Source organism: Elephas maximus, chromosome 16 (assembly GCF_024166365.1).
Source record: "Elephas maximus indicus isolate mEleMax1 chromosome 16, mEleMax1 primary haplotype, whole genome shotgun sequence".
NCBI lineage: Eukaryota > Metazoa > Chordata > Mammalia > Proboscidea > Elephantidae > Elephas > Elephas maximus.
Window position 1 is genome coordinate 56,109,891 of NC_064834.1, and position 22,566 is coordinate 56,132,456.

Below are 22,566 nucleotides of genomic sequence, written 5' to 3' on the forward strand. Positions count from 1 at the left end.
AGAGACCACAGCCTTCCATATGGGTTACACCTCAACATAAAGAAAACAAAAATCCTCACAACTGGACCAATAAGCAACATCATGGTAAATGGAGAAAAGGCTGAAGTTGTCAAGGATTTCATTTTACTTGGATCCACAATCAACAGCCATGGAAGCAGCAGTCAAGAAAGCAAAAGACGCGTTGCATTGGGTAAATCTGCTGCAAAGGACCTCTTTGAAGTGTTGAAAAGCAAAGATGTCACCTTGAAGACTAAGGTGTGCCTGACCCAAGCCCTGGTATTTTCAATTACATCATATGCATATGAAAGCTGGACAATGAATAAGAAAGACCAAAGAAGAACTGACACCTTTGAGTTGTGGTGTTGGTGAAGAATACTGAATATACCGTGGACTGCCAAAAGAACGAACAAATCTGTCTTGGAAGAAGTGCAACCAGAATGCTCCTTAGAAGCAGGGATGGTGAGACTGCATCTTACATACTTTGGACGTGTTGTCAGGAGAGATCAGTTCTCGGAGGACATCATGCTTGGCAGAGTACAGGGTCAGCAGAAAAGAGAAAGACCCTCAATGAGGTGGATTGACACCGTGGCTTGCAACAACGAGCTCAAGCCTAATAATGATTGTTAAGGATGGAGCAGGACTGGGCAGTGTTTCATTCTGTTGTGCATAAGGTCACTATGAGTTGGAACCCACTCAACAGCACCTAACAATAACAACACCTGTGGAGTATGTTGGGGGTTGGGTGGGGCTTTGGCTGAGTCACCTGAGGGCAGATGCCAGATTGCAGAACATCCAGTGGAGAGCAGATGGTGAGGAAGGGGAGGCTGTAGGGCTCTTTGGAGAGATTTGGGCTCTAGAGAAGGTTGGTGTGCACTAGGAGGCTGGAGAGGGAGGGGCAGTACAGGGAAGCACCCAAGAGTTCACAGGCAAAGGGAGAAGGAGGGAGAGACTGAGGGTAGAAGGAAGAGGCGATAATCATTGGAGCAAGGCATCTGAGAAGATGGACTGGTGCATGAGGCGCTTTAAACCGTCACACCTGAGCGGGTCTTTAATCTGTTTTTTAAAGCTCTTTAGCCACATCTCCACGAGTCCATCCCGAGGGTCAGTACCTTCCCTGGGTTCCATTGGGAAGGGCCTCCTTAGGTGGGGGAGAGAGGAGGAAGGCCCCACCTCTGCTCTGTGGCCCTGACTGCCCTCGCTAGAGACCGCGGAAAGCTGTGGAGAATGGCCTGCGCACTTCCCCTGTGGCCTGGGGCTTCGGTGGCTGCACCCTCCCGGTTGTATAAGGCTTCTGACAGGAAGCCGCTCAGACAGTCCAAACTCTCCGACCTCAGCCCAGAGCCTGATGAGAGGAGACCCTGCCCCGCGTCCTTCCACACCCTGGGCTTCAGCTCAGACTGCAGCGCCAGCTTTCCCCGGCAGGGGCGCTGGGCACCCGCGGATGGCAGGTTCCCGCCTGCGCCTGACCCGCACCCACCCCGGCCTTAGGCGCCCAAACTTTTCTTTGGAAACCCACAGACGCCAGGTCATGTATCATTCTGGGCTAGACGTTGTCAACGGCTGCCTTCTTAGGCCCGCCTCTCTCGTTCGCAATTTCCATTTTAGCTCCCGGTGGAAAGCACGGTCAAGAAGTGGGGGCTCAGGGAACGGCAGTCGTCGCCCTCCCTCCGCCGGCTCAGGTTCCCAGGCGCCTCCTCCAGGCCTCTTGGCCCTTCCCTGGAGCTCGTTCGCCCCTTCTTCCTTTCACACAATTGTCTTGCTTTCTCTCTAACACCTCGTCTTCTTCCTCTTTTTTCTTTTTCATCTTCCCTTCCACTAGCTTCTCTCACCTCACTCCACCTCCACCCACCCCCCCCCGCGTTTCTCTGCCTTTCGCCCTGTTTTAACCACCTCTTTTTTTTTTTTTCACAAACGAACTCTTCGCAAGGCAAGGGCCTGGAGGCCATCTCGCTCCAAGCCCCCTCCTTCCTTCCCGCTCCTCCTTACTAGCCCTCCTCCAATTCCTTGCTTCTCGGTCTTAAATTCTAGAAATCCCGGGAGCTGCCTGGAGGCGGCAGGCTGCACTACACAACCGGAGCCTGTAAACCGCAAAGAGAGGCGGTCTCAGGTTTAGCTCGCCTATCTCCAACCTACTCGAAGTCTTCGTCTTCCCACGAGGATGAAGGGTCCCTGCATCGCCAAACGCCCCGGCTGCGGTCCTGCAGCCAGGGCCGGAGACCCCATAAGCTGGCGCTGCGCTGGACCGGGCATCCTCTAATTAGTCGCCAATACTTGAAAAAACACCTGTGCCCGCTCAGAAACAGATTTGGAGAAAGTGAGTGAGCGGCCGCGCAGTCCCAGGCGGGAAGATAGGGCCTGGGCCTGGGCCTTCGCAGGTGGGAGTAGACGATCTCCACTACTGTCCCTCCCTAGCGCAGGCCTGGTCCCAGGAAAAGGCGGCCGTGACCCCGCCGCCGGGGTCTCCTGGCCCCTCTCCTCGCCCTCCAGGTGGCCTAAAGAACAACCAGGTTACACCACCGAGCCGCTGGGGGGCCATAAATGCAGGGGCGCCTGGAGGAGGGGGCTTCCCAGCCACCACTGCCTGCCTTCCTCTCAATATTGCCTTTCCGACGACTCTCACGATCAGGGAAATACGAACAGGTTTGCGTGATTTGCGCGCGCCCCCCTCCCCCATCGCTTACACTAACACGCGCGTGCAAACGCGCACGCACGTAGCTGCGCGCCCCCGCACACTTAGCCAGGTACCCACCCTTTGGCGCCCGCCTGCCGGCCTGGGCGCACCCCTCTTCTCACCCCGCCCGCCTGCGCGCACGCACGCGCACGCACGCACCCTCCGCGCCCCCGCACCGGGTGGGGGCGCGGGCCGCTGTGGGAGCCGGGCGGGGCCGGCCGGAGAGCGCGAGCAGAGTTCCTGTTCCCCACACTCGGCTCCCGCGCGCCGCCTTTCCGCGAGGAGGCTGCTGGCTGCCCCTCGGCTCCTGAGAGCGAACAGTTGGCGCTGAAAACACTTTATTCCTCCTCGTTCTCCGAGCCCACCTCTTCGTGTGCCATCCTCCGCCCCACACAACAGGCCTGAAGAGTAACCCCCAAACACGGCGAGCAGAGGCTCCCAACTCTTCGCCAGGAGCAGGTTGGAGGCTGGATTTCGGAGAGACTCGGTATTGCGGTCTGTTGCCAGCTACTTCTCCTGGATCCAGCTTGATTTTCGTTATTTTAAAAGAGGATCTTGTAATTACCTTTGGGCACACCTTTGAAAAACATTTCTGGAGAAGCTCGGTGGGGTTCTTAATTTAAGGAAAGAGGCGCCTAAGGGGCATTTCCTGATTTTCCATTGGAATCCCCTTCTGGACCAGAGCGCTAGTGGGCGCGAGGAGCGAAGCGTGGAGCGGGGCGCCGAGGCGAGCCAGCCGGAGCCACCTCCTTCCCGCCGCCCCCTCCCCACTCTCGCTAGCTGCCTTGCTGGCGCGCGCACACCCCCCGCGCGGGACCCGCACCTCGGCGAGCGCCTCACACTCGGCAGCCCGAGCCGCGCCAGCCACAGCGGGATGGAGGCAGCGCGCACGGAGCGCCCCGCAGGCTGGCCAGGGGCGCCTCTCGCCCGGACGGGGCTCCTGCTCCTGTCGACATGGGTCTTAGCCGGGGCAGAGATCACTTGGGGCGCGGCGGGCGGTCCTGGGCGCCCCGCGGCCCCGGCTTCGCGGCCACCGGCGCTGCCTCCTCTCGCGCCACGGGCAGTGGCGAGCCAATGGCCGGAAGAGCAGGCGACGGCGAGGAGAGGCGCCGCGCTGGGGCACCGGCCCGGACCAAAGCTGCTGTTCCAGCCAGGCGGCGGCGAGAAGCGGGGAAAAGCCGGGGGGACGCCGGCGGCGGGCGCGTGGTGGGGCCAGGGCATCCTGGCTTCTGGCAAGCCTGGCGGTGCGAAGAGGAGTCGCCGCGCGCAGCCCCTTAGCACCCTGGAGAGTGGGGACGCCTGGGCCACTGCCCCGGCCGATGGTTCTAGAGCCAGCCGCATTGTGGACAAGGGGCTCCGGGAGGAGGGGAAGGCGCCGCGGACTGGGGGGGCAGCGGCCGATGAGCTCCGGCTGCCCAGCACCTCATTCGCGCTGACCGGGGACTCGGCCCACAACCAAGCCATGGTGCACTGGTCCGGACACAACAGCAGCGTGAGTACTCACCCGGCGGCCTGTTTGTCCCCTAGGGAATGGTGGGGACGGGAGCGAGGGGCAGGTAGTTGCTCGGGGGTCGAGGCGAGGGGAAGCGCCTAGACTTTTAGAACAGGTTGGTCTGGCTCCCCCCGCGCCCCCAACAGGTTCGTGGAGTTTGTTGTAGATATTGTGTGTGTTTGTTTATCTGAGAACCTAGAATTGGGCCCGCCTGGAGCGGAGAAAAGGCAAGGCTGCCTTACAGATGAGAAGAGCGGGAGCTCTGGTCGCTTTCTTCATTACTCAGCGGAACAGTTAGTTTCCCAGTCCGGGTGTAGGTGTTTGGCGCCGCGGGTGAGGGTGCAGACTGATATGGGGAAGGAGCCGCTGGAGTGACTGATTCCTGCGAAAGCCCGGGCTTCCCTCAGCCCGCCATCACGCCAGAGGGATCCCGGGGATTGAGGCCACTCGGACTCCCAGACGCCTGTCCGCCTGGAGGTCGCTGCTCACAGCCTCAGGTGCACGATTCCCTAGTCCTGGTGGGAGGCAGGGCCAAGCCGGCCCACTTTGGCCTTCAGGTAACGCGGGTCCCTCTTCAAGTCTAGGCAGTTTCTAGAAAGCTATAGAAAAAAAAAAATAGGGGAAGCAGTAAAAACTTTAAAGTGTGAGGAGAAATTCAGCCCTCCTCCGCGCCCCTCGCCCTCGCGCATGCACAAACACACATAAGTCGCTGAAGATAAAACTCGCGCCTCTGCCGCCGTGTCCTGTGCCACAAACGGCTTCCCAGAGTGGAGCTGGGCCCTTGTGAGTTCTGCACACCTCTCCACCCCTTTCTCCCGGTCTCCCGGTTCCCCTGGAGGCTGCTGTACCGAGAGGTGGCGGCTCTGGCGCTCAGGGATGGGGCTTCGGCTCTGGGGAGCATCGCTGCCCCGGCAGCTGCAGCGGCCCGCAGCGCGTGCCAGGAGGGGCTCCCTCACCTCGCCAGCACCCAGCGCTGTTAAGCCAAGCCAAGGAAAGGTGGGCGGCGGGCCTCCACGGTTTCCCACATTCCCCTCCCTTCTTCCTGCGGCCCCCTCTTCAGCCAGCCTTGCAAAAGCCTTTCTGGACCGGAGCAGAACCTGGCGTTGGGCAGTCTGGGTCCGAGTAGGATGGCGATGGATGTTTGTATAGGCAGCTTTGGGAAACTCATTTGGTGGGAACACCCCTTCCGCACCATGTATTTACCTTTATGATTGGCATTTGGAAGGATTTCCCTGAGAAATTTTTGCTTGGGAAGGGGGGGTTATCACAGGGGTCAGTAGCAGATAACCAGGCAGCTAGGAGTCTGCAGAGCTCAACACACTAGCGTTACCCAAGTGCAGGTTTCCTAGTTCACAGTACACAACAGGGCAGGGTCAGCACAGCCTAGGTAACAGATAGATGCTGGGTTCCAAGGATGCGTGGAGCTGGCTTCATCTGCTTCCATCTGCGGGCTGGAGAGCTCTGGGGGTCAGGAGTGGACGACATGTGCCTTTGCTGGGATGGGTGATTGAAGACTTCCAAGTCCCCAGAGGACTTGCTTGCATGTGTCTGAGGGAGAGAGAGAAATCCTCTGACAGCAGGAGTTGTGAATCACAGCCTCGTTTTAGTTTGATAATTAGGAAGCGTATGTATGTATGTACGTATGTACGTGTGTGTGTATGTGTTTGCCCCAGGAAGAGCATGGATCCCATGCGTAAATGTATCCCTAGGAGCAGGGGATGATGTCCTCACATACCTGTGGCTTTAGTACTATCACATTTGGACGGTAGAAATTCACTTTGCCTGAAGAGTTTTGTCTCTGCTATTATTTTAAGGATCATTTTTGTGTATCGAAAAAGCCTCTGAAGAGGGGGCTTTAGAGAAAATGTTTTCTGCAAATACTAGTTAAATGCGTATGGTCTTTCTTATCCGTCCGTATTGAATGCAGTTGTGCAGCAGAGAAAATGAGGGGGTAAGTCTAGCTTTGTGCTCCCTGGGAAATAGATCTTTAGCCAAAAGAGGACCAAAAGGTTCCCGGGGAGTAGACCAGCTGGAGTTGGAATCCTTACTAGATTCGAATGATCCACCAATAGCCCAGGGGGCTTATTGGTTTTGCCCTTGGCCAGGCTTGGTGGCTAAGTACGGGGAAGCATCTGCCCTATCCGGTCCCCCTTCTTGGATCACAGAGGGATTGCCTCTTTAGCTCCTGGGCTGGATCTGCATCTTTTGGCCACGTTTGTAGGCAATGCCAGCAGAGAGTCATCGTTGAGTGTCAGATCTGTGCTGCTCTTTAAGGAAGGCAGGGGAACATGCTTGCATGGGCCCTGTCACACTCCTGGGAGAGTAGCTGGGGATCACTTTCAGCAGCATTACTCAGTTGGCTTCTTTCTCTCCTCCTCCTTTCGCGAGGGCAGAAAAAGAAAGTGCTGTAAATAAAAGCGAGGTGAGGAATGACGGGGACTGTAACCTTTAGGAGGTCCCTCCATCATTGCTTTCAAAGTGGAGGGAGATGTCCCCACAGGCAGAGGACATGGAGCCTAACACCAGGCTCTTTTGATGCAAAGACTTCCATCTTGTCTTCCAAAGTCTCTTCCAGTCTTCCATCTGGCTTTCGAAGTGTTAAACTCACCCTTCTCCAGGAAGGCCACCAGTTTCATTTTTAAGGCATTGCCTTTTTCCAGCTCTCCTTTCAAGTGCTATGGATGAGCTTCATTACTCAACATGAGTTCCATTTTGGGGACAGTTTTCAGTCATCCCCTGTAACCACAAATTGAATTCCAAATGGCAGAGTTTGCAGTCAGGGATGCAGGAGCCAGACTTGTAAGAAAGGCGCCCCCACCCAACCCCATGTAGCCAGCATGTGGCCCGGGAGGTTTAGAGGACAAGGAGCTCCTTGTCCACAGCTTGGGCCAGGTATTCACTTTGGCCCCAGGACTGGGGTGGGATGGCTTGGGACTCAAACCAGGAGGTGTGCAGCAGGCATGAGCCAGAAGGAATCAGGAGGGCGTTGGGGTCTGGGCCCCTCCTCTGAACATTATTGCCCTGCCAGGTGTTTGGGGTGGAAGGTGTGCGAACTTGGCCTTGGATCCTCTGCTCTGGAGAAGAGATTTTTGTTCCTCCTCTCCAGTTGTCTCCAGCTGGGATCCTGGTAATTAATGGGTTAGAGAGTGTTTCACAAACATCCAGAGGGAGCCCAGTCCCCATGGCTTACAGGGAAACAGAAACACATCATCCTGTCGTTCTCCTTCAGATGAAGGAAGAAGCCTCCTCCTTGCTCAGTGAGTTGGCAAATGGCTCTGGGGAGTGGAAAGTTGGGAAGGCACAGCCCTTTTCTAGATGCTCCCACCTCCTTGGATTAACCTTTTATGGGGACCCCCATTCCCAGAGCTCGGGTGAGAATGCTTCAGCCTCTTTTGGATTGGTCCCCATCCCTCCCAGCAGCTTACTGTAAGCAGCAGCAGCAGTTTCAGCAACGCAGTTTGCAGGCTGCGGCCCCTGCAGTGTGCCTGGTTGGAATGATTTGCCAGGTAGTTTCCAACTAATGTACCTAACACTACACCTTCATGACAGGAAATGAAGAGACGCTGATAATTCCAGGTCCCTTCCCCATCATCCTCCCCTGAGCTTGCTGGCAGGTGGAACGCAGAGATTCTTCCTGGCAGTATTTCATACCCTTAACTAATTCAGCTGGACTGTGTTCTAAAATATTTACTTCTAATGTGCAAAATAGTGACAGATTTGCTCAGATTAATTGTATTTCACTCACTGGAGCATCTAATTGTGGCTCCCAAACAGATTTTTCAAATAGCTCTTGGCTGGATTGCCTGGCCTTCATCGTCCCTGCTCACAGCCCCTTGTCACAATATCTTAATGCATTTTGCCTTCTTGGAGGCTTAATAAAGAAGTCTGCCACAGAAGCCATTCTTCGGGGGTTTGCCAAGAAGAATCTGTTTTTAATTAATATTACAAGGGGAGCCATCTCAGTTGAGATGTAGCTGGGAAATGCGGTGGGACATGACAGCACTAATTGCTCGTGGTCACTGTCACCCAGGTGGGGGTGGGAAGAGCTAAGACAGGAGGGGGCTGGATAAAGGCTATTTGTCTACTCCACGTTTCCTCTGATGGCTTGGTGTTACAGGGTGTGATTTGTTTCTTAGATCCTGCAGTGATTTCCAACAAGGTGAGCAGAAGTTGCAAACTCCTTAATTGGGAGGCCTGATTTAATGATTGCAGAAATACAGTGGATGTAATTTGCTTTGTAGTTGGCAAAGAAGGAATGCTGGGAAGTGGTTTTTCTGATTGTGTTGGATTTAAGGGACAAAGGGGATTGGTGGCTCCAGTGGCAGGAAGGCTCAGGATGCAGAAAGGAGAACTACCTTTCCCTCCTGGGCTGTGTACACCTATTATTGTAACTGGAGGAATTTTGGAACTGGGTGATCTGTGGGTCCTGAATCATCCCTTAAGGAGGAGAGGGGTGTGATGAAGCCAGGGAGGTGGAAATAGGAAGATTTAGCCAAAGGCCAGTGGTTTATCCAAGGCCAGGAGCAGATTGGCCAAATCAACTGCAGCCTGGTGGCTTGACTCATCTCTTGATTTCTTGCTTTATCTCTTCTTTTGGACTTTTGAGACGCTTCCCTGTAGGGTACTATTTTGAAGGGAACAAATGCCAAAAGGTTATTTTTCAGCAAGTTTGAGAGAAAAAAGGTCTTGTGAATAGGGGAAATGGAAAATATGGAATGTGAGTGCCTAGTGGACGACTTTTGGTAAGCAGAACTGGTACTGTGGGATGAACTGAATTTGGGTAACCATGGTTTTCCGTTAATGTCATGGTGACTGAGAGAAAGGTGGATGGTGCTTGCTCCATCTTGGTTGGCAGTAGAGATAGGGAGCTTTGCCTTACAGGTAGTTGTTACTTGATGATGTTTGATAAAGTGAGTGAATGGATGATAGTCCCAAGTCTCATTGAGCAGGCACTACAAAGGAATTGAAAATCTTCACCTCCAAGATACAGATGATTTCTTTCCCAGGTTGCTTATAACTTTACAGCTGCCGTAACCAGGAATAGTTCATCCAGTATGGCTACATTCCAGCTTGGGTATCTTTGGCCTCTCGGATTCTTTTTTCTGGCATTCAAGGCTCTTCACAATATATGGCTCAGTCTGTTTCAACTTGGTCTTTGTTCCCTAATTGACTCTCTCATTTTAGCCAAGGCAGGCTTTTCATTGTCCTAAGCTGCTTCTTGACTCCAAGCCTTTGCTCTTGAGGTTTCTTCCCCTTAGATACCCTTTTCCTCTATTGAAATGTACCTGTTATTCAAGGTTTTGTTCAGGCTTTAAACACAGTAGCTCTTTCTCTGGACCCAGGAGGAAAACAAGGGTAAGATAACACTTGCCTCCAGGTCCTCACAACCTGCTTTGGATGTTAAGATTACTCTTCTGAAGTTAACTGAAAGCTTCTTTAAAAAACTCTGCAGCTAACATTTGTTTTCCTTTTTCCTTGTTGTTTATAGAACTTACTGACTGCATCACACATTCGGCCATCTTTAGTACTTGATTACTTTAATCTTGTATTATTTTATGAGTGCTTCAATTAAAGCACATAAAACAACACACACCCCAAATGTATGTCCTGGTTTTCTAACATGTGTCTCATGGTAGGTAGCACGGTGCTTGGCACATAGCTCAGTACGGACTTACTGAATGGGTTTTCGGAGCAGGGGAGTGCCTTAGCAGTGGGAGTTGGAGTGGGAGACCATTTTCGTCTTAATATGATGGATAAGCTAACAATGACTCTTAACAGGAGCTCTGGTGGTACAGTGTTTAAGTGCTTGGCTGCTAACTGAAAGGTCAACGATTTGAACCCACCAGCCACTCCGTGGGAGAAAGATGTGGCAGGCTGCTTCCATGAAGATTTATAGCCTTGGAAACCCTATGGGGCAGTTCTACTCTGTCCTATAGAGTTGCTCTGAGTTGGAATCGACTCAGTGGCAGTGGGCTTTGGTTTTTCTTGGGTCTCTTAATAGCACTGAGTTTATACACCTGGTTTATTTCATATGTGATTTTAACCTAAGATTAAGAGGCAAGTTTAGAGGTAGACACCCCACTTGGTTGGAGGATAGAAATAAGGAGTAGTTAATAATCCTGGTCTCTCTCTATGTACTTTAGTGATCAGATTCAATCATTTGCTGAGTGTTTTTTATGTGTGTGGCATTGTACTGGCACCGTGGGCTTGGTAGGGGCATGATGGAGGGGGAGGAAAATGAGGATGAGATAGCACTTGCCTCCAGGTCCTCACAATGTGCTTTGGATGTAAGATTACTTTCCTGTAAAGTTAAATAACACATGACAACAAGACAGATGCCACGGGGTGATGTGTGGTTAATTGTCAAGTGATGGATTCAAGCTATGAGCTCAGAGGAGAGAGGACCGCTGTGGGAGATACTAGGGGCATCGTAGACTCACAGAATGTCAAGGCTGGAAGTGAACTTAGGAACTGCCTTCATCAAATCATTCAGCATAGAGATGAGGACTGTGAGGCTCAGACAGAAACATGGCGCCGTAGAGCTTGGACCCCTACTGTCCTTTCCTTTCCTTTCTCAGTAGCGATTCCCTATTCATCTCCCATTTTTTCTCCTTTTTCCTTTGATTTATAGAGCATTCTCTTCCTAAGAGGGCTTAAGCGCTTTCACTCAGGTGAGGTAGGGTGCTGCCTGTTTTATAGGTTAGGTGACTAAGCCTAGGTTGAGCAGATATGAGGCCAGTCAGAGAGACTTAGGCGTGGATTCCTCCCTCCAGTTCCTGGGCTGTGTGCTACTCTGCATACCCATCTCAGTGGCTGCCAGCAATAAATAAAAAGCTTGTTACTGTTGGATGAGCTGTATCTCACTAACTGTTGTTAATGGGGGCCTCTCGTGAGTCACCTCGTTATTTGAGTTAGTGAGCGAATCAAGCTTGGTTGTATCACCGGGAACATTTTGCTCATTTATTTTGATCAGTGTAGTTTGGATTTAATTATTTAAGGAAATGCTATTCTTTATAGTACTCTAATAAATGTGCTATAGTAAATTTGGAAAAAGCAATGGAGTCTAAGAACTTGAGGATTGCACAGATAGCTTTCTGCTGTTAACTCCACGCTCAGGAGCAGTGGAAACCATCCCTACTGGGTAGAGAGAAGAAGGACCCAGAGCGCATCGGGGCAGCTGTTCAGGGCTGTTGTTCAGTAAAACTGTGTCCATTGCTAACTAGAAGCCTGTTACTTGGCGCACAGTGGAAGAAAGCTTAGAGGAAAAATGGGAAATAAAGCTACGTAGGATAATCAAGAATCATAGTAGTTTATGGATCGTGCAGTTATTTAGCATGGGGCAATGATGGTATGACTTTATGTTTCTGGAGCTTTTTTATCATGAATTCGGACCTTTTCAGGACTTATGGAGAACATACTTAGACTAGGAACCTGGAATAAGGCTGTATAGTAAATGGCCGGTAGCGTGGTTTTGGAGCAGGTTGCCTGGGTTCGAATCCTGACACAGCCTCGTGATAGCTGTGTAATGTCAGGCAAGTTGTTATGCTTTCTTTGCCATTTTTTCATCTGCAAAATGGGGGTGATAATAATCTTTTACCTGGGTTGTTATAAGGATTAAATGAGTTACTGTACATGGGAAAGTGCTTAAAAGAAGCTCCTGGTCTGTAATAAGTCCTGAAGACATGTCAGTTGGTTTTTTTGTTGTTTTTACATCACTGTCAGATGGAGACATTGAAGCACAGAGGAAGGAGTTACTTGCCTGGTGTTTCCCAGTGAGCTGGTAGCAAAGCTTTGGCTGGAACTTGTTTCTCAGTGAGATGTTTATTTCAACCACTTCCCATAGTCCGTGCTCGCAATCAGACAAGGTTTGGTGATACATAGCCTATGTGTAGTGCTGTGGTAGACAGTGAAAGAGACATAGACGTAAATGACAAGGTAACCTGGCTTCTTGAAACTCTTACCCAAAATTTCCAATGGAAATGGTTAGAATTAGATGGTTAGAATCAGGTTAAAGATCACGCTACTGCATAAGAAATGAACTTTTCCTTTTTAAAAATCCATTCCCAGTGGGAGATGGAGAACAATTACTTCGTTGAACATTTCTTCAGGGCTTTCATTGAGTGGAGAGTCAAGGGATTCAGAAAGACTAAGAGTAGCTCCTCTTGGCTTGGGCATCCATCATTGTACTTCCCAGCTAATCATGGAAGTCTTCTTGAAGGACGTGGGTGAAGTGTGCAGCTTTAAGACAATAGGAGAGCACTTGGCTGCTGGGCTGGTTGGCAGGGAGAGCCTATAGTGCCAAAGACTCATTCACATGGAAATTATGGGACGGACCTTGTTGTCCTAACTTTGCTTCTCCTCTGGATCCCTTAGCTCTGTCCTTTCTGCCTGGTGTGAAATGGGAATGTCGGAACAGTCCGCAGAATATCTCTTGCCTCTTCCCAGAATTACACTAGCCAGATCTACTGCTTATCTTGTAGTGATCTACACTCATTGAGTTACAGCCTGGAATTCCCTTTTGCCTGCACCCTATGCACCAAGAATAGAACCTGAGATCCCTACACAGACACTAGAGGGAGTGTTGCCTTGGAAAAGAAGTGAAAATAAATAGGATGAAATAATAACCAAAAAAAAAAAACTGCAAGGGGAATTGTTCCAAAGGAGAGAAGAAGAGAAGAGGAAGCCTGCAAGTGCATTGTGTGTGGGGTTATTTGGTGATCGGTGCATGAATTATTGATTGGCAACAGGGCAATATAGAGCCGGGCAGTTGATTATTCTGCCCGTTACTGCAGAGAAAAAGCAAATGGATGTTTTGCACAAATATGTCCATTCTGTACTCGGATATTCAATGCATTAATGAAGCAACGAAGACTCTAGAAGAATGTCCAGTCGGAAGTAATGCTCAGGCTTGGTTCTCCCACTTCTGCACTTTCTTTCTGTCCCCCTCACTTTCATGTACATGGTGGTCAGTCAATAGATGCTTATTAAATTGAGTGAAATACTTTCTGTATGCTTAAAACTGCTTGGGTAAAGAGTGAATGTTTTGGAGATGGAGAAGGTCTCCTCTGCTCTTGCTGCCCCAGGCCTAGGGCTTGTACCTCTGGGACATCACAGTTGCCTCTCATCAGTTCTCAGTCACTCTCAAAAGCCTGACTCAGCCCTCTCAAGAGCCTTTTTTTGGCATCTAAATGAGCCCTGGTAGCACAGTGGTTAAGAGCTTGGTTGTTAACCAAAAAGTTGATGGTTTGAATCTACCCAGCTGCTCCATGGAAGAAAGACCTGGCAATCTGGTCCCATAAAGTTACACCTTAGAAAACCCTATGGGGCAGTTTTACTCTGTCACCTGGGTTGGCTGTGAGTCAAAACCAATTCCATGGCACCCAACAACTAATGGTCAGGTAGGCAGTTTCTCATCCAGATGATTAGAATCAAATTAAAGATCACACTGCTGCATAAGAAATAAGGTTTTCTCTTTTGTAAAATATGTTCTCAGTGAGAGATGGAGAACAGGTCCTGAGGTGAACATTTTTTCAGGGCTAGAAAAGTAGCTCAAGTTTCCTATCAGAATGTGGTTACATGTGCTGGGGGAACTTGTCTACTGTAATGGTTTTGAGACTGTGGAACTGGGGATGCAGAGAAACTTGTTTTTCGGGCTGGTGGTGGAAGAAAAGGGTATCTTTAGAGGCACAAGTGTTGCTTATCCAACTGTGCTCTTTCTGTGTTGTTCAGCCTTGAAAGCTGACGATTGATCAGAAGATCTCTTGAAACTCTGAAATGTCTTTTTCTTCAACAGTGAAGTGGACAAATCTCTGAGCTTCACTTTTACTGGCTGTAAAATGGGGATAATACCTGACTTGTAGGGTTGTTGTGAGTCTTAGAGATAATGAATATAAAGGGTCTGGCATCATAGGCCATTACATTAGTTAAGAATGTTTGCTCCCATTGTCTCCCTGAATGAGGAATGGGGTAGGTCGAGAGTCTGTCCTTGTGTAGCAGGCCTCTTAGTACCCTGCCCACATCCCCTAGGCACTTGTCATTTCCACACATGCTGGCCTGACTTCGAGCTGCCAGCACCAGTGACTATTTGCCTGAGGGCTTTCTCTGGCCCTTGGACCTTACTTTGATCACACAAGGGGCAGGCTGAAGTGCCAAGGGCAGGTGGCTGACAATGACTGGTGGGAGTTTGTGGATAAACACCCAGCTCCTTTGACCTCTGGGGAAATAACTCTGAGGCTTGATTTCTACGCTTCTCCCAGAGTTCCCCAGTGCCATTAAGTCCCAGTAACCTGCTTGCTTTTTTGGCTTCTCATCTTTGTCTCATTTCCTTCTTTCTTTACCAGTATTTTCAGTGATTTCCTCCTAAATAAACTACTTGCTTTCAAGTTTTTGTTTCAGGGTTTGTTTCTCAAGGAACTAAAATTAAGATACCTGAGCTATTTCCGAGTCAGGGTTTTTTCCAACACTCTTGTAGAGTCCTGCTTTGGGCCTTGCTGTAGTAAGACTTGGGTATGGAGAGGAAGGTGAGATCATTGACCCCGGTTCTGAGAGAGTGCTCTTTTTGAGTTGGAATCTTCCAGCAGAAAGGAGTCCAGTCCAGGGTTATAGTGAGTGGTAGAAACACAGTGTTGGGGCATCCAGGGGAGAACATACACCTCCAAATTAGTTTTTACTGTCGTTTCTAAGGAGTCCACCTCACTCCGGGACATGCGCTTGGTCTTCATAATGCACAGTCTCCCTAGAATTTGAACTTCTATCTGCTGGCAGGTGAATTCCTGCCTGAGAATGGGGTATGAGTTCTTTTTTTCTTAGATGGAGTCAGAATTTTGTCAGGGAACAGCTGAGATCACAGTTGGTGTCTCCCTTTCTAAGATACCACTTAATGAGGGACATTATCTGCCTGAATGAAGAATGGGGTAGGAAAGGATATTTTGGAAAGGATATTGGCCTGGGAGTTGGGATCTCTGCATCTGGGAACTTGGTTTACATTAACTTTGCTTAGCAAGTCACCTGCTTTTCAGGTGTAATGAAATGCAGACCATCCCAGGTGTAGCATCTTAGATGTCTATGAGTAAGAGTTTTTTTGTTTTTTTTTTTAATTTAATTTAATGGGTGTGTTTGTAAGGAGAGGGCCTGGAACTATAAAAAAATTGGAAGATGCTTCTTTCAAGCATGCATGGATTTGGTCTTACCCCAAGCTGGTATAATTTCTTTTATTTATTCATTCATTGAATAATTTGTTTAGTGTGATGCAAATGAAATCATTTGTATTTTCTGAGATTCCATTTCCTTCTCTGTAAAATGAAAAATTGAACAAAATGATGCAAGGCCATCTCACCACAAATTAGATGTGTTATTAGGTCAAACATTTCTGTATGTGTAAAATGGGGACAAGCCTCTTTGCTCTCTTTATGTCACAGGTAAGTAATGAGAAGCTGCACAAGGAAACATTTTGAAAAGAACAGGAGGCGAGATGAACTCAAGGTGTTAGTTTACTTATCTCTCCTTTATTCCTTAAGTTGCTGGAGCTCCTTCAACAGCAGGTCTGGGACCTCGTACAGCTCCTGCTGCCTTCTGCCTTCTCCCAGTACAAATGAAACACCTCCGTTAACGCGTACACCACAGTATTAAAAACTCTACAATTCTTATTCCAGGCACGATGGACGATTTATTTCAAGTCACATCTGATATAATAAAATTCTCAGATGGGAGTGTAATTTGGATGTTTTATAAAAACATTTGTTCTAGGACTTGACCTGTATTGATTGCTCTGCCTTATTCCTTTCAGATAATATAAAGTATTTGGGGAGCACCTATACTATATGAGGAAACCCTGGTGGCGTAGTGGTTAAGAGCTACGGCTGCTAACCAAAAGGTTGGCAGTTCAAATCTATTAGGCACTCCTTGGAAATCCTATGAGGCATGTCATGGATTGAATTGTGTGCCCCCAAAATATGTGTCAACTTGGTTAGGCCATGATTCCCAGTATTGTGTGGTTGTCCTCCATTTTGTGAATGTAATTTTATGTTGAGAGGGTTAGGGTGGGATTTTAACACCACCCTTACTCAGGTCACCTCCTTGATCTAAGGTAAAGGGAGTTTCCCTGGGGTGTGGCCTGCACCACCTTTATCTCTCAAGAGGTAACAGTAAAGGGAAACAAGCAGAGAGTTGGGGACCTCATACCACCAAAAAAGCAGCACCAGGACCAGAGCGTGTCCTTTGGACACGGGGTCCCTGGACCTGAGAAGCTCCTCGACCAGGGCAAGATTGAGGATGTGGACCTTCCTCCAAGAGCTGACAGAGAGAAAGCCTTCCCCTGGAGCTGGCGCCCTGAATTTGAACTTGTAACCTACTAGACTGAGAAAATAAATTTCTCGTTGTTAAAGCCATCCACTTGTGGTATCTCTGTTATAGGACCACTAGATGACTAAGACAGGGCAGTTCTACTCTGTCCTATAGGGTTGCTATGAGTTGGAATCGACTTGATGGCAAGAGGTTTGGGTTTTTTTTTTAATACTATGTGATGTGGAATGTGCAAAGACTGGACACCCCAAAAGCTTGAAGTCTTGTGTGTAGAAAACACATATTAGACAAATATTATCAAGAACCTAGTGAGAAGACATAAAGTAAGTGCTAATTTAAGCACACTTAGGAAATACCTTGAATGTAATCAAGCCCACAATGAATGAAAACTAATAAAAATGTTTGCACTATTACAGTTGTTTTTACTATCTATAAAAAAATCCAGTAGCATGATTGAAAATAGAGATAATCCTGTATCACCAAACCTGTGCCACTCGAGGAGTATCCTGAGCTTTGAGGTCAAATAGATTACCTTATATTTTGGCAATAGCTCCAAATTTTACCTTATTAGTTTGGGCTATAACTTTCTTGCACAGCTTTTTTTTGTCTTTCCTTGTAGATGGAAGTAACATCTGCTTTTCCACCATAAAACCAAAAACCAAACCTATTGCCGTCGCGTTGATTCTGACTCATAATGACCCTATGGGACAGAGTAGAATTGCCTTATAGGATTTCCAAGGCTGTAATATTTTTGAAAGCAGACTGCCACATCTTTTTCCGTTGGAGCAGCTGGTGGACTTGAACCACTGACCATTTCGTTAGCAGCTGAGTGCTGAGCTACTGCGTGACCAGGGCTCCTTTTTTCTACCATAGTACTCAGATATTTCAGATTTCTAACTGTATTATTATTGGATATCCTCATTTGTATTGATTCTTTCCCAAACCTGATTCCTTGCCATTATCTTGAGATTTCTATGTGTTCTACTTCTGGGGTAATGCCTCTATTTCTTGAATTCTGTGTCATCTTCTTTCTTGAGTTGCTTTTCATTCCGCTGTGGTAGATCCTCTTTTTTTTTTTTTTCCAGAGAGTTCATGGGAAAATCCTAGTTTATACCTGCTGTCCTGACAAATATTAATAGATGCTTTTTTTCTTCAAAATCACCTCAATTAGGGGTTTTTAAAAAATTGTGATAAAAATATATATAACAAAACTTTTCACATTTCAACATTTTGTTTTACACGTACAGTTCAGTGAATAGATTCTTTTGAACTATCAGAAGATCCTGGCTTGGATAATAAATTTTATGGTCACCCAGTACATGGGAGATATTTTATTTTTTCTTGGCATGTCTAAAATTTATTTTGTTCTCACATTGCCTTGATGGTTCATCTGGACATAAAAATCTAGGGGAAAAAAAGCATTTCCCTTGGTTATCTGAAGTACTTAGATTATTTGCTGGGCTTGTATCATCTGCCATTTTTAGATTATGTGTGTTTCCCTGTCTACTCAAGGACTGATGAGGGTGGGGAAAGAAGGAGTGTGGGATGGGACACCTTTGGCCTGTTACTATTAGTGAGTGATACCCATTAAGGAGATCTGATTGCAACCACATTTACACAAAATTGGCATTGTGATGTGGTAGATTAATAAATAACTCTACAGAGTAATTGGCCATGCACACTTATCTGAATACCTTTAATACAGAACTTAACCAAAGAGCAGTTTTAGCTACCTTTTATTTAAAAAAAAAAATGGGTGGCAGAGCAGTTAAAGCGCTCGGCTGCTAACTGAAAACTTGGCAGTTTGGACCCACCAGCTGTATGGGAGAAAGACATGGCAGTCTGCTTCTGTAAAGGTTTACAGCCTTAGAATCCCTGTGGGGGATTCTGTCCCATAGGGTTGTTATGAGTCGGAATTGACTTGATGGCAATGGGTTTGGTTTGGGTTGGTATTTAAAAAAACTTAGAGTGACCTTTTAAAACTTCATCAATATTCAGTGTTCACCAAATATTTGTGGAGTACCCTCTATGTTCCAGGCATTGCCAGGCACTGGATAGATAATGGTGAACAGTGATTTGAAAGAGAAGAGTGTGATAATATCAAAGATTCCACGAGGGACATTGAACTTAGAGAGGGCAGAGAGGAAGGAGCGGATGAGCCAAGACCTCAAAGGTGCGAAGGGTCAATTAGAAGAAGAGGAGAGGGCAGTGCGTTCTGAGTACACAGCTTCTGTGGCACGAGGGAGCAAGGTGTCTGAAAGGGACAGAAAGGAGGCCAGTGCGGCTGGAGCAGAGGGCTTGCAGGCTGGAGGGCTGGCGAGAGATGGATCTAGATAGGTAGGCATAGGTAGGACGAGGTGGAGCCTTATGAGTTCAGGGGAAGGAGTCTGTTCTGTATCCTAAGAGCAAAGGGAAAGCCATGGGAGGGCTTGAAGTCGCAGAGTGACATAGTTAAATTTACATTACAAAAATCACTCTGATGCCCTGTGGATTGGAGGAACAAAAAGATGGATGCTGGGAGACAGAGGAATAGAATGTTGCTATAGCTAAAGAAAATGATCGCTTGGGTGGTGGCCATGGCGGTGGGTGAGAAGGAGCCAACACAGGAGATATTTAGCTGGTGTAGATGATTGTGTTATTGGTCTCAAGTCTTCACCCCTCTTTATAACTCTCTTTGTTTTGGGGCTTGGCAGTGCCCTCTCTCTGTGAGTGGGGCATTCTTCTCCATCTCCTAGTTTAGGTTGGCCTTGGGACTTGTTTTGTCCAATAGAAGAGGTGGAAGTATTAGTATGCTAGTTCTCAGCTTAGTTAACAAGAAACATGGTGTGTTTCTTGGGACTCTGCAGTGGCCATGAGAAGAAACATGCCCAGGCTAGCCCACCTGTCCCAGGAGGAGGATGAGAGAGAAGTAGTGCACAGTCATTCCCGGGCAAGCCCAGCCTAGATCAGCTTTGCCCAGCCATGAGCCCCAGAACCGCCCAGCTGAGCTCAGCCGTGACTAGCAGAACTGCCCACCTGATTTGTAAATGATTGTTATAAGAATAAATGAGAGATTGGGGTGATTTGTTCTGCAGTATTTTCGCAGCAAAAGCCAACTGATACAGCAGGTAAAATCGGAACTTAATGACAGGTTACCGTTGCTGTTGAGTCAGTTCCGACTCATAGCGGCTCTATAGGACAGAGTAGAACTGCCCCATAGGGTTTCTAAGGAGTGACTGATGGATTCGAACTGCCAACCTTTTGGTTAGCAGTCAGGCTGTTAACCTCTGCTCCACCAGGGCTTCTAATGACAGACTGGATATAGCAAACTTGTGGAAACATAGCTATGGTATAAAGTCAGACCCACCTCTATTTTTAAAACCATTAGCCTTATATATACCCAGGGTTTTTTTTTGTATACCCAGGGCTACTTAACCAGTAACCCAATTCTGTCAAGTAGACTTTGACCCATGGTGGCCCCATGTGTGTCAGAGTAAAATTGTGCTCCATAGGGTTTAACGGCTAATTTTTTGGAAGTAGATTGTCAGCCTTTCTTCCAGTGCACTTCTGTGGGTGGACTCAAACTTCCAACCTTTCAGTTAGCAGCTAAGCGCATTAACCGTTTGCACACCCCTCTTTTTTGTAGTCTTCTGCCACTTTAGGTCTGTTTGAATTCATGGCTTCTTTTCCTGCAGCTGAATGAGGTAGACCAGATTCATGGTCCAGAAGAATTGCTCTTCTCCCTCCCTTTTGTTTCTCACTCTTTCCAGCTACCTAGTTGATTCCACAAAAGACTTCAAGCTGAGTGGTCCTCTTGAATAGGAGCCTTCAAGCCCTGACACTCAGAGTGTTCTTGTTAGAGTTGAAGTCACGTTGTGCTCTAGCTGTGAGTTTGGAATTTCACTTAGAGGGGGGAAGAAATGTGGGGCCAGGGATTTTCATGGTTTTAACTGATTACTTAAAATATATTAGTTCTGATAAAATATTTAGCTCTTAAACAAATTTAATATAGGGAATTGTGCTTTATTTATTAATGGCAGTTGCAGGCAGATTGGTAGGAGCTGTGTTAAAGTGCACTGTTGTGATATTGCAAAGTATAGTAATTACTGTAATATTTTGTTGAATTATTAATATCTCCTATGCCTGCAGGAACATAAGCTTCTGCGGCAGAATTCATTTCAAGATTACCTTTTCCCTCTTCTGGTTTTGTTTTGTGTTTTCTTTTTGTGCACCTATGAATTTTTTAAGAAATGAAGTAGTGGGGCAGAGTTGATTCTGTTGTGTGAAACCCGTTGCTGCACTCTGTAACTGAGTGTAGGAGGCAGTGGAGAAGAGCCATAGTTCCTCAATGCTCCCCCTGCCTCAGCCAAGCCCATTTGCAGTCCTGGACTGGAGGGTGCCAAGAAAATCATCTCTGGGGAGAAGATGGGGCCCACCATTGTGCCTTTTACAGGAGCTGATATGGGGAGAGAAAATTGTGGGGAGATCATGTGTGTGCACGCATGCATGTTACGTGTGTATTCCTTGAAGAAGAGCTGATCTTACCTGTAGGTGGAGTTGGTAGGTGTTCAGGTATATGTGTTGAAATGGCATAAGCCTGTTTTATTAATGCTTCAGTAACTATTTATTATTTTTTTATTATGTACTCAAATGAGATTGCTGTGGATAATGGTAATGATGGTGATGTTGATGACGATAGCTCAAAGTTGTTAGCTTGTGCGTAAATTTAACATAGGGGTAGGGCTGGATTCGTCAATAAGCAAGGTACACACGAGCTTACTTGTGCATACTTACTCATCTGTAGTGATCAATTTCACCTGTCTCTCACCACATCAAATGTGAAACCCGTGCAAAATTGTTCACTAAACCTGTGTGTACCTTGCTTATTGGTTAATCTGCTCCTGCTTAGGGGCGTCTCTTGAGGGGGGTGCTACCTATGGAGCACAGTTCCACTCTGACACACATGAATGTCTATGAGTTGGAATCAACTTGACAGCAGCTGGTAGGTAGGTTTCTTCATCTGTGTAATAGTTGCAAATACCAAAATGAAATCTATTTGAAAGGGCTTTATAAACTATAAATTTACAGACACCAGACATGTTGAAGGAATGTCATTGTATTTAAATCAGAGGAGAAGTTGCTTGTATTTGTGGTGTGATTCTGAGGGGCAGCAAGGAGGACTCTGCCCAGTGCTTTTTGATTTTGGCCCTTTCTTCTTTTTGTATGTGTGCATTTATTGATATAAGTTGACCTCTGACCACTACTTTTGCTGTGTCCCAAAGGTTCTGATAGGAAGCATTTTCATTCTCATTGGATTCTGTGAGTTTCTTTATCCCATCCTTAATGTCTTCTTTAATCAGCCTTTTTTGAGCAGGATATTGTTCAGTTTCCAAGTGTTTGATTTCTTTTCCCTGCTTTTTCTGTTATTGATTTCTACTTTTATGGCCTTATGGTCAGAGAAGATGCTTTGTAATACCTCAATGTTTTGGATTCTGCTAAGGCTTGCTTTATGACCTATTATGTGGTCTATTCTAGAGAATGTTCCAAGTGCACTAGAAAAGAAAGTATAGTTGGTTGCTGTTGGGTGGAGTGTTCTGTATATGTCTATGAGGTCCAGTTGGTTGATTGTGGCGTTTAGATCTTCCGTGTCTCTATCGAGCTTCTTTCTGGATGTCCTGTCCTTCACCAAAAGTGGTGTGTTGAAGTCTCCAACTATTATTGTGGAGCTGTCTATCTCACTTTTCAGTGCTGATAGAGTTTGTTTTATGTATCTTGCAGCCCTGTCATTGGGTGCATAAATATTTAATATGGTTATATCCTCCTGGTATATTGTCCCTTTAATCATTATTATGTAGTGTCCTTCCTTATCCTTTATGATGGATTTAACGTTAAAATCTGTTTTGTCAGAAATTAATATTGCCACTCCTGCTCTTTTTTGATTGTTGTTTGCTTGATATATTTTTTTCCATCCTTTGAGTTTTAGTATGTTTGTGTCTTCAAGTCTAAGGTGTGTCTCTTGTAGGCAGCGTATAGACGGATCATGTTTTTTAATCCATTCTGCCACTGTGTCTCTTTATCGGTGCATTTAGTCCATTTACATTCAGCATAATTGTGGATAGGTATG

General features: G+C 47.3%; 1 protein-coding gene across 1 annotated transcript in view; it reads left to right on the forward strand.

The window, feature by feature from the left end:
• Positions 1 to 2,842: 2,842 nt before the first annotated feature.
• The window catches only part of SORCS3 (sortilin related VPS10 domain containing receptor 3), a 673,703-nt gene continuing 653,979 nt past the window's right edge, over positions 2,843 to 22,566 (forward strand). The window contains exon 1 of the mRNA XM_049856137.1: positions 2,843 to 4,163. Coding sequence (XP_049712094.1) covers positions 3,546 to 4,163 — 618 coding nt within the window. The 5' untranslated portion in view covers positions 2,843 to 3,545. The remainder of the gene's footprint in view (positions 4,164 to 22,566) is intronic.